This window comes from Loxodonta africana, chromosome 4, assembly GCF_030014295.1.
Source record: "Loxodonta africana isolate mLoxAfr1 chromosome 4, mLoxAfr1.hap2, whole genome shotgun sequence".
Lineage (NCBI taxonomy): Eukaryota > Metazoa > Chordata > Mammalia > Proboscidea > Elephantidae > Loxodonta > Loxodonta africana.
In genome coordinates this window covers 64,168,984-64,181,935 of record NC_087345.1, presented here as the reverse complement: position 1 = coordinate 64,181,935, position 12,952 = coordinate 64,168,984, and the positions used below count along the sequence as shown (strand labels likewise).

The following is a 12,952-nucleotide window of genomic DNA, read 5'->3' as shown; positions in this document are numbered from 1 at the left end:
TCATGTTCTAGGCATGCTAAGAAGGAAGGGAGAGACATAAGCAAGGTAATGGTATGTTCACATTTTGCAGTTTTTGAGCTAGATCGCTGTCAGTGTGAGGGGCGTTCAAGAGGAGCAAGACCCTGCCAGAATTTGTGTTCACTCTACCTTTTTCTTTACCAACTTAAAGATTAACATTCAGCAAGCAGACTCAATCTTTAGATATTTTGGAAGCATTTTGATGTTGAGGCAATAGTTCTCAACCATGGTGGTTCTACCCACTACTGAGTGTTGTGGAAATTTGTGGGGCATCTTTGGTTGTTGGAGCCCTGGTGGTCCAGTGGTTAAGAGATTAGCTGCTAACCAAAAGGTTGGTAGTTCAAATCCACCAGCTGCTCCTTGGAAATCCTATGTGGGCAGTTTTACTGTATCCTACAGGATCGATTTGAGTGAGAATCAACTTTTCCCCCCCCTTTGGTTATTGCAAGGATTGGCATATAGTAAAGTTTCCTGCAATGTGCTGCAAAGCCCTGCATAGAGAAGAACCTCTTGCATCCCATTTGACTCCTGACTGTCCCACCCCACCAAATATAAATCAGTAATCCTTTAATACGTAATACCAATATAATCAATAACACTGTAAAAAAAAAAAAAATCCAAACCCATTGCCGTCATGTTGAGTCCGACTCATAGCAACCCTATAGGGCAGAGTAGAACTGCCCCATGGGGTTTCCAAGGAGCAACTAGTGGATCTGAACTGCTGACCTTTTGGTTAGCGGCTGAGCTCTTAACCACTGCACCACCAGGACTCGAATAATACTTCAGTACAATATAATACTGAAAGGGTTTTTCTTTTACTGTTTTAACCATTTTTCATTGTTGTAAAAAATATATATAATACAACATTTTCCAATTCAACATTTTTTACATGCACAATTCAGTGACACCAGTTATACTACTTATGCTGTGCAACCAGCATCAACAGTGAAAAGTTTTATGAGAAATCCTGCATAAGCCCAATAATTGGGACAGGAAAATTAAATGGAATAAATATATTCTCTCAAAATGATTAAATAATTAATTCAATTTGTACATTCTTCTACTCCAAATATGGTAGAATTTCTAACTACATATTTCTAATGACTTGTTAGTGCAGAAAAAGAATTGCCTTAAAAACCACAAAACACATTAGAAATAACTGTGGACATCTGAAACTTCTATTTAAAAATAAAATAACTATCATTAAATAGCACAGAAACATGAAGCACAGGGATCTCAATGAATTTCACTAATAAAGGTTGCTTTATAAATATTCTGTTTTATTGCCTTTTGTAAATTTTTGGAGCGTAATCATAGGAAACCTATGTTGTAACAATTACATAATTTATCTATTTGTGGGTGGCCTGATGCTTTTTCAATCTTACTCTATCCAGCAAAGTCTTTTGGTGGTAGTGGTAGTGGTGATTGCCACTGAGTTGATACCAACTCATGGCTACCCCATGTGTGCAGGGTACAAATGTTCCATAGGGTGTTCAAGGCTGTCACCCTTAGGAAGCAGGTCACCACGCCTGTCTTCTGAGGAGCCTCTGAGTGGGTTTGAACTGTCAACATTTTGGCTAGCAATTGCATGCTTAACTGTTTGTGGCAACCAGGGATCCAGCCAAGTCTACCACCCAATTTTTATGGAGGCAGTGTCGTGATCGTTTCTTCTTCTAATCTAGCCTCAATTCCCTGTTGCCTATGGAGGGATAGTTCTCCAGGGTCTTTTGAAGTCATAGAGTATGAGTGTACTCCTCAGCATGTGATAAAATTTTGAGATAGGAGGAATGTTCTGATATCCCAAATGGCAGAACATAGGGAATTATTTTGGCCCTATTCTAATATATAAGGAATATAATTTGTGAAAATATACATGCTCATTTGTGAGAAAGTCACACTTCTTCATTTTCTTCACTACAACATCTGTGATTGTCTTGGTGTGTTATCTTTATTTTAATACAAGTTATCTCCTTCTTCCCTTATAATATACAATTATTACATATCTCAACTCTTGTTTTTATTCTAGTACCCATGTACATTTCCCTATTCTTGTACGGAATGGCTTCTAATAATGCTATTTCTCTCACAACCAGTCTTATTCATTGTAAGTAGAGGCAAGCATCTGACTCATTCGTAAAAATGTCTCTTGAGTAGTCAAGCCTGAGCATTCTGTATATAGTGATACTCACTTAACTATATTACTTTTTTAAATTTCTCCTTTATGATATAGTTAAAGCATTGTATTTTATTGATTTTCTTCTTTGAAATGATATGTGTAGGTAGGTTATATTTTTATGAATTTCATCATTAAGCCTAGTGTAAAAGGCATTAAAAAATATTAGTTACTAAGAGGGAGCATTGAATTCAATATGATTAAGAACCACAGCAGTAGAGATAAAATGCTCAGCAAGAGGGGTCTGTCCCTAAAAAAACACCAAAACCAAACCTGTTGCCGTCGAGTCCGACTCATAGTGACCCTATCTGACAGAGTAGAATTGCCCCATAGAGTTTCCAAGGAGCACCTGACAGATTCTAACTGCAGACCTTTTGGTTTGCAACAGTAACTCTTAATCACTGTGCCACCAGGGTTTCCACCCCGTCCCCGCCCTCATGGAAATTCTCATAAATGTTTTTATAAAGTCCAAAAGTGGTTGGGAGAAAGAAACAACTAATTATATTGTAGCATGACAAGAAAGATAACATAAAAGTAATATTCAGCAGAGCCCTGACCTGTAGGAGGAGAGTAAGGAAGGCATATGGTAGAAGAAGAGAAAGATAATAGAGATCAGGTCCATTAAGATGAAGAATGAAAATAACAGCCTTCCTTGGCTAGGGCTCTTTTATATCCGAAATCCTGTTACTGCAAGGTCCACAATGTCACTAATATTAAGATTATCCCTGTGAAGATTGGACTTAATTAAAAAAAAAAAAAAAATGAATTGTTGGTTTGTATTGTGAAAGACCCAATCCAATGAAATTCTGAGCCAGGCTGTCCTCAACACGGGTTTATTTTCCTGTGTAGGCCATTCAGTCAAAAAAAGAGCTCACCCTCCTGCCACCCACCACCAAAATCAAAGCCACATGGAGGTGATGGGTAGAACTAAATAAACAGGAAAGTCACAAGTAGCCAGAATTCTCCCACTGCTATGCAGACATAGGACAGAGTCTTCATAGTTACTTGATATTAAAACACGGGACAATTAGGGAGAGATAATAACCAAGAATCGTGCGTCAACATGTCAGTCTGTCCCCTTTAAAGAAAAAGATAACCCCCCCCAAATTACATAGTTAAAGTAACATGAAGAGGCTGTATGAAATAATTGATATTTTAAAGGTCCTTGGGGAGAGAAATTAAGAAAATATAGTCATCCTTTGTCTCTAGAGAAAGTGCTTCATTTTCTTTCTTACCCCTTTGTGAATGATAAAAATGAAGTTATAAGTGCCTACACCCATATTCAGTTTATGATGTTATTGTTGTGTGCCGTAGAGTCAATTCTGACTCAAGAGTGACCCTACAGGACAGAGTAGAACAGCCCCTTAGGGTTTCCAAGGCTGCAGTCTTTACAGAAGCAAATTGCCACGGTTCATGGGACATTCTGTTTTTATTCAATGCATTCAGTATTTGTGAAAAAAGTCAACAGGCATGTTGTGAACGCGTCCTGTTTTAACTGTACTCCATAGTGCCGTAAACCCTTTAATTGTTTTGTCTGTCAATGGAGTATTTTAAACAGGAACAGAATTTTCTAATTGACTCACTGGAGACTTATAAGGATATAATGGAGATAACTTGCTCTTGTTTTGTCATTTGAAAGTAATTAAACACATGTTCTTTATCTAGGGAGAGATCAAGACTAAAATTAAATGATTTTTTAAATTATTTTTGGTGTTTTACTGGTAGAAGTGGTTGAAAAATGAATTCACTGGGAAGTAGTTTGAGGGTAGCGTTAAAAGTTATTATTAAAGCTCTTTCAAGAAGTTCCATTTTTATGAAACCAGATATATAAAGCAACTGAGAAAGTTTGCAATTATTCAGTGATGGGATGCTTATCCTCCCCTCAAATTTTCCAGATATTTTAGAAAGATCATATTTTAAGAGTTTTATTGTTTGGTTAGCAAAGGGTCAAAGAACAATTCAACACACACTGTGTACCAGTAACATAGTAACTACAATGTTTAGACGTCAGTTAAGTCTATTATCTGCATCTTAATATCATTTAAATGTATCACGCAATGAATGAGTGACTTAGAAAATATTTCTGTGAAGTTACAATTAGGTAAAGGGTTGAGCCAGCTTGGAAATGTGTAAACCAAACCAGTTGCCATCAAGTCAATTCCGATTCATAGCGACCCTATTGGACAGAGTAGAACAGTCCCATAGAGTTTCCAAGGAGCGCCTGGTGGATTGGAACTGCTGACCTTTTGGTTAGCAGCTGTAGCTGTCGCAGTTAACCATTACCCCACCAGGGTTTCCAGAAACGTGTAAAGTAGCATAGAAATGTAAATTTGTAATACTCAGTATGTTATGCAGAATATAGAATTCAAGCTGCAAATCTCTCAACCCCTGAAGTGGGAAGTAAAGTGTGCCATTTCCCTGAAACTTGGTTTTTTTTTTCATAAGAAAATGTTTTGAGACTCTTGATTTATGAAATTTCAGCGGGATCCAGGTTTGCCATAATGAAATTGATTACTTATTTAAAATTATTGAATACAAATGACAAAACTGTATTCATTAGAAAGCAAAATTACAGCCATAGAAAGAAAAAACATAAATTTTATTATCTCTAAATATATTTCATGATAATAGCTCTTATTTGTGTATAACTTCATATTTTTATACATGAAAGTATCACAAATATTTTTATATTTTAATCCTCAAAAACATCTTTTCAATCAGATGATATTATCTCTATTATACAAATTAAAAAAGGGGGGCCAGAGAGGTTAAGTGGTTTGTTCAAATTCACTAAGACTCAAAACTGAGGCCTTATCTCCAAGCCCAATGCACCCTCGAGTTCAGTACCCTGGGTAGGGTGGTGCCCTCCCCAGCAACACTGGCATCACCTAGGAGTTTGTTATCAATGTGAATTCCCTGGCCACTTCCCCAGACCTACAGAACCAGAAACTTTGGGGGTGGAGCCCAGAAACCTGTGTTTTAACAAGCCCTCCAATGGATTGTGATAAACCCTAAAATTTGAAAACCATAAATATAGATTATTTCTTTTTTCTCCAACTCATTAATCAAAATCCCACGATAGCACTGGTTTTGAAAGGGGGGTTATTAATTCATGTAATAATGGCCAACCTTTATCGAATGCTTTTTTTTTTTCTTTCCCATGTAGCAAGTATTGTTCTATATACTTTCACTCGTTGATTCATCACAATAAGCCTTGTGGGATTCGTATTATTACAGGCCACTGAAGCATGGGAGAGATTAGGTGATTTCCCTAAGGTCACACAGCTAGTGCAGGAAAGAGGTAGTCTGTTTTGCAAACCCATGCACTTAGCCATATTGTACACCATACAGCTTGTGAATTTGTACATCCAGCAAATATTCCCCAAGAGAATGCTGCGTGGTGCAGTGGAAATTACATCAACCTTTGGAGTTTGACTAACCTGGGGTCGAATCCCAGCCAGTCACCTAATGAAAAAAAAACCTTGATTGTGGAAATGAGAGAATCAAGCGGATTGTTTCTGAAAGCCAAACATAAGTTTGTGAACTAATAAACACAAATATTTCCTAAAAATGTCTGCTTTCCTGAAATAGTCTTTTCCCTAGGCTTACATGAATCATGAAATACTGGGGGCGGGAGAGGGGGTATACTGCAAAATTACTGTGCTATAAACATTTATGACTAAGGTAGCAAAATATAAGGAATCTAAAGGGAAATTTTTTCCATGCTGTTTCCCCACTAGCAGTGATATATTTTAATTTCATTGTTGCCAGGTGTTTCCATTCTGTAGTCCTCATGTTTTAGAAAAAAAACTGTTCAGCCTGGAACAAAAACCTAAATGCTTTGCAAAATGAATTTAACTTATGTCAAAATATGGCATGCACAAGGAAGGAGAATCTCTTTAAAAGCCTCATACTATTATCCTTGTTTCCATTCTGTCTAATCTGTACAGCCATCAGAGTGATCCTTTAAAAATATAAATAAGATTACACCATTCCCCTGCTTAAACCCTCCGACCAGGAATTGTCACCACACTTAAAACCTAAAGTCTTTAGCATGGGCTACAAGACCCTCCATGAAATGGCTTCTGGTTCTCTCACCCAATCTCTTGACCTCATTTATTCTATCTCAGCTACAATGGACCCTTTGTTGCTCCTTTAACAAGTCAAGCAAGCTGTGGCCTCAGGGCCTTTGCACTTGCTTTTCCCTCTTTCTCAGTAACTCTTCTCAGCTATTCACATAGCTTGCTCCCTAACTCCATTTGTCTCTATTCAAATATTAACTCCTCAGAGAAGCCTTCCCTGACCACCTTTAAAATAAAAATCTCACCCTTTGTTACCATCTATCCCATTACCTCTTTTTTTTTTTTAATTCATCATCGTACTTATCATTTGTCTTATGTTATATATTTTGTTTATTTTTTAATTATCTGCTGCTTTCCTGGAAACCCTGGTAGCGTAGTGGTTAAGTGCTACGGCTGCTAACCAAAAGGTCAGCAGTTCAAATCCGCCAGGCGCTCCTTGGAAACTCTATGGGGCAGTTCTACTCTGCCCTATAGGTTCGCTATGAGTCAGAATCGACTCGACGGCAGCAGGTTTGGTTGTTTTTTTTTTTTTTTTTTTTTTTGGTTGCTTTCCAAGGCACTTAAGCTCCCTAAGTGCCTAGGCTTTGTCTGGTTCCCTGCTGTTTCCCTAACACGTAGAGCAGTGCCTGGTGCTGTTATGATTAAAAAAAAAAAAAACCCTAACACGTAGAGCAGTGCCTGGTGCTGTTATGATTAGTCATTATTAATTATTGTTCATTTTCTTTAATGTTTTTCCTCGTCTATTTGTTTTAATATGCAGTATGCTCCAGAATAATCAGCTAAGACAAGTACCCACAGAAGCACTCCAGAATTTGCGAAGCCTTCAGTCCCTGTAAGTATAGTTGAAATTACAAAATGTATTTTGTATCAGTTTGGGAAGGAGCACTTAAATGTCCCATTGACCGTTTTCCTTAGTTGGGAGTTGTACATAAATTTTGAATGAGTGTTTCAATTAGAGCAACAATTCTTCGCATTCTCATTAAACAATGTATGTGAGAGGGACCGGTGTTGGAGTTTTGGGTTTCAGAGTAGATATTTAATTACCACACGCACAGTCAAAAGTCTTTTATCATATATGCTGGTATCTCAAGATAAAATATCTACTCCCAGAATCTGGTCCTATATTCCCCCACAATTCCTGAATTTATATCAAGAATAATGCTTGGCTTTTACCTAGAAAAATGAATGTCACAATCTAGATATCTTAGCAGCCTCAAGTTATTCTGTTTGGGGATTATCTGAACATCCTTGTCATCCAATTTTGCTAAGTCAAGTAAAGACTTAATTTTTCAAGCTCTGTATATACATCAGGGATTCTGAAATCAGCAAGTTAAAATCTACTTGTATGCCTTGAAGCCTTATTGCCCAGGTCTACAAACCAAGAGCTTCTCAATCAGCACACACAGACATGCACATGCAAACATGCTCACAAACAATACCACAGACAACACACACCTACATCAGATACGTATACCATGCACAAGCACACACACAAACACACCACCACATACAAACACATAGACACACATATAAGATACACCACACACACACACAAACATGACACCACACACATCACACCCACACAGCACCACATGCAGACATGTATATTACACAGAAACATGCCACCACATGCAAACAGATACACACACCACATGCAGACACACAAACATACCCAGAAGTGGTATTGATGCTCTGTGCCGTGAATCCCTGGAGCCCTGGTGGCACAGTGGTTAAGAGCTCAGCCGCCAACCAAAAGGTCAGCAGTTCAAATCCACCAGCCACCCCTTGGAAACCTTATGGGGCAGTTCTACTCAATCCTATAGGGTCACTATGAATCAGAATTGACTCAACAACAAGTTTGTATGTGTGGTTTTTTTGTTTGTTTTTTTGTTATTCTGAATCCACAACTTTTCCATTAGGACTTTCCACTCCCCCACCCCCCCACTGATTTACAACCTCTGAATAAAAAAAAAAAAAAAGTTAGTTCTCCCTCCCAAAAATAACATTCTTACCAGCTAGATGTTTTGGGAGCTGAGTTGTAAGCAAATGTTTACAGTGCTTACTTAGCAAGACTATGCCACAGCTACTGTCAGGAAATCTTCATCTCATCAGAATGCATTGTAAATATTTATAATAGGCCACATGATTTCTGATATACATGTGCATAATACATGCACTAATTTCGCTTATACTGGAGGGCCTCATCTGTCAAACAAAATACTGGTTTCTGGTCTTAGTGAATGAGAGGCAGATAATTGCATTTAAAAAAATGAACATTACACACTCTAGCTGGAAATCATTGTAAAGAATCCGTTGGTTAATAATTACATATAGTTTGCTGGAAGCCTTTTACTAAGGTGACACGAGAGAAGGAGGAACATGAGATTTGGAGATTATGCTTTCTCCCTTTGATCTTTTTTTTTTTTTTAATGAAAGAAAATCTGTGCTTGAGATCATCTTAAGCTTTTTACTCTAGGCAAACAAAGTGACTTCCTAGGCTTTCACCAGCCTATGGATAAACAGGCCACAAGGGCCCTTTGTGGCATGGGATGGGTCTGTTACATTTTCAGGAGCTTTTTAACGACAGGACAGCACTGCTCCTCCTTTGTTGCAGAAGCCTTTTCCTGAAGGAAAGAAGAAGCATCCGGAGAAGCAAAACAACCTTAAGTTGGGTTGTCTGTGTAAGGGCACGAGGATGCAGTGGCTGAATTGAAATTGAGATAATGGCAGTGGCCAATAGGAACTTTAAACAGCTGTGAGGCAGGCAGGAGATAGAATGATAAGCCTTTGTAACCAAAAGCCACCATCAGCTGAAAGGAGATCACAAACAGCAGTGAACTCTTTGTGAAAAAGAAAACCAAGACTCTTTTGTTTCCTCAAACTGGGTGGTGTCTTTCTGATAAAGGTGTTCAGATTTAGTTTCTTATGGTCTAGATATTTACTATTCACCAGGTGTCTCTTGCCTTTGGTTTCTGGTTCACAAAAACAATTACGTTTTGAAACCTTATAAATATGCGTTCCCTGTGACAAGGCCAAGAGTTAACTTTCTAGGATGACACTTATCACATCCAAACTGAGGCATCTAGGTAGAGATTCAACCCGGCGCATACTGAATTATATCGGCTGGGTTAAGAAGTGTTTGTCAGGGGCCCCTTTGCCCAGTCCGTGTACGGTGTTGAGTCTTGGCAGTGTGTGCTGCTGTGCCATTTTTTTCTCACTTATGTTTCTTCTACTGTTTTGATACATAAATTCAGACTTGACAAAAAGCATAATAAACATAGACTTAACCAGCCACCATGTAGACACTGTATTGTACCCATTGAAAAAGCCCTCCACCCTGAAGTACACAACCAAGCCAAGTTTGAGGTTTAGGGTGCAGTGAACCCCTTTAAAGTTTATTGATGTCACGGATTTAAAATGTTTAATGGCATTTCTCCTGCTTCCTTTTAAGCAATTCTAAAAAGGGTTTTGTGTTAAATGGTCACAGCAAATGTGCATGCCTTATTCATTGTCCGTTCATTCTCTATGTCATGCTCTAGCCTTTGTGCTACTTCCAGGTCAGTAAGAGTACTAATGAGGGTGAGACTGTCTTATCCATACTGACAGCAGCCAGGAGGCCTCCATTCATCAAGTAACCCAGCTCCTCTTGGACTTGAGTGAACCCTTAGATCTTTACTCAGCCCTTCTTCTATGTGCTTCCTCTTTCTTCATTCTCTTGAATTCACAAAATCTTTCCTCACTTTAGTATTTTCCACGTATTATACATTTTTTTTTATACATTCACTATCTAAGATGCCACACACTCTATAGTGGTTAGATGTGCTTCATCCTTATACTTGCCTACCCTTATACCTTCTAAGCAGGCCTTCTCAACCTTGGCTCCACATGAGAGTCATCTAGAGAGTCCTGAAGCCTAGGCTGTTCCTCAAACGAGTTAAAATCAGAATCTCTGAGAATGGGACCCAAGCATCAGTGTTTTCTGCCTGGTTTAATGATACAGTTAAATGTTTCTTATGGTGAAAATTAGAAAAAACTGGTGCCCTGCAGCATTCTTTAAGATTATTTGCAAACTGATATCCTGAACTCTTTTCATACCTGACAGACAGAGATGACAATAAAATCCATACTTTGCATTCTAATTAATAATGTACTTATAATATGACATAAAAGTCAGGCATAGACTGTGTTTGAGAATAGTTCATACCTCCCAGTAAATTCTGCTGACAACCTGGGGCAGATATAGTTAAGAGGCCACATGCTGTCTTACCCTACTAACCAAGGTGTGGTCCCTGGTCCAGCAGCAACAGTACCACTTGAGATATGCAGAATCTTGGGCCTCAATTCAGACTGATTTAATCAGAATCTCCATTTTAACAAAACCCTCAAGTGAATTGAATGTACATTTGAGAAATTATTTTTTTAGTGCTCTATTACACTAACAGGGGCCCTGGTGGTGCAGTGATTAAGAGCTCAGGCTGCTAACCAAAAGGCTGGCAATTCAAATCCACCAGCCACTCCTTGGAAACCCTAGGGGGCTGTTCTACTCTGTCCTATAGGGTCACCATGAGGCAGAATTGACTCGATGGCAATGGGTTTGGTGTTTTGGTTTTTATTACACTAACAAAGTGGTCTCCAAACCAAAAATGGTTGAGAACTACTGATGTAGATAATTTGCACACTTTGCTCCACCCATTTAGACTTGGCTTCATTGAATAAAGTTTAAGAAAGTTGATATATTGAAATTAGTAACATTGCTATAAGGCAGAAACAAATTGTACTTATATTTCAAGGGATGTAATTTTCCACTTATTCTACATAAACAAAAGATATTTTGTTTTGTTCGTAATGAAAACACATAGGTACATTTGTGTTCTTTTAACTCTCTCCTGATGCTTACAAATTGTTGGGCTAAAGAATAAGAAGACAGGTCCATATGCCAGAGCCCAGGAGCTGAGTCTGATCCTGCACAATATGTACATTTGGCTTCTGACATGGTAATGACTGCCCAGACACCAACTGGATGTTTTGTAATGTAATCAAATATAACTTAATTTCCTCTCTGCTTTTTTGGAAGGGAATAGGAAATGTAATCAGAATTCACAGTGAATTGTATTTCACCAAGAAACTTTTGGCATTATGGTCATTAGAGGACTAAGATCAGATTGCAGTGATTTGGTGGAAACTCAAAACTTAACCTCTTCCATACCCTCACACCTTTGTATAAAGGTTAAGAAATTGATCTATGAAAAACTATTGCTTCACTTGTTGATAGTTACTAATTAAGTTCCAGCACCTCATTGTCATTAGTGAAGTTCTAGATGATCAAAGTAAATGACATATTCGTGTTTGTCCAGTTAACAAGGGTATTATTTAATACATGCTGGGTTTTGTTCCAAGTCTGCACTTGTTGTTGTTAGTTGCCCTCAAGTTGATTCCAACTCATGGCAAAGTTAATTGTGGGATATGCACAATCACAAAGATGGTTAGTAAATAGGAAATGAAAGGAGAATTAGACACATCTTTATTATTGTCTCTATTCTCCAATTTAGGAGCCCCCTGGGTGATGCAAACCATTAAGCCCTCTACTAATCAAAGGGTTGACTGTGCAAACCCACCCAGAGGAGGTTCGGAAGACAGGCCTAGCAATCTGCTTCCAAGAGGTCACAGCCTTTAAAACCCTATTGGGTGCAGTTCTACTCTGCAACACATAGGGTCATGGTGAGTCAAGATACACTCAGTGGCAACTGGGTTGTGTGTGTGTATGTGTGTGTGTGTGTGTTTTAATTCACCAATTAGCTAAAGGTCATCTTCAGAGTACAAAACTATATTTTAAAGTCCAAGAAGAATGTATAATTCCTGCCTGGAGCCTGATCTGCCCATGCATCTTACTGTGACATTGGCTTCAGGGCTGCAGACCCCAACCCTGAGCCCTTAGCAATGCTAATAACTTCACCCAGACTCTCTATAGTAGGGTTTTGTTGGTAAGAAGTACAGCCAGAATGCTCCTTAGAAGCCAGGGTGGCAAGACTTCATCTCATGTACTTTGGGCATGTTACCAGGAAGGACCAGTCTCTAGAAAAAGGGTATCATGCTTGGTAAAGTAGAGGATCAGCAAAAAATAGGAAGACCCTCGAGGTAATGAACTGACACAGTGGCTGCAATGATGAGCTCAAACATAGCAAAAATTGTAAGGATGGCACAGGACTGGGTAGTGCTTCATTCTATTGTACATAGGGTAGCTATGAGTCAGAACCAATTCGATGGCACCTAACAACAATGACAACAGTCAAAAAAGAGAGTGAGCAAGGGAATAGTACTGATACAGTACTACATTTGGGGACAGGGAGGGTGTGAGATCATGAGTTTGTTCTTAGCATTTGTGTTTGTGGAACATTTGGAACAACTATGTAGAAATGTCACATAGGTTGAAATCCAGATCTGGATCTCAAAGGAAATTAAAATCTAAATTAGGTTCCCCTACCATGTGTTTCTCATCACGCAACTTTTCATTATACTGATCCATTTGATTATCTGACTATCCTTTTGAAAATGTGCCCCCTAAGGGTTAAGACTATGCCTATCTGGTTTACTGCTGTATCTCCAGCACTAGGTACAGTACGTAGTACGTAGAAAGCACTCAAGAAATCCTTGTTGAACTGAACAGAAGCCTCAAACTCTA

The 12,952-nt window shown here is 38.5% G+C and overlaps 1 protein-coding gene across 1 annotated transcript in view; it reads left to right on the top strand.

Annotated features, from left to right (window-relative positions):
- LGR5 (leucine rich repeat containing G protein-coupled receptor 5) overlaps nt 1–12,952 on the top strand; it is a 154,394-nt gene that overhangs the window by 94,257 nt on the left and 47,185 nt on the right. Inside the window, exon 4 of the mRNA XM_003405205.4 lies at nt 7,034–7,105. Coding sequence (XP_003405253.2) covers nt 7,034–7,105 — 72 coding nt within the window. The remainder of the gene's footprint in view (nt 1–7,033; nt 7,106–12,952) is intronic.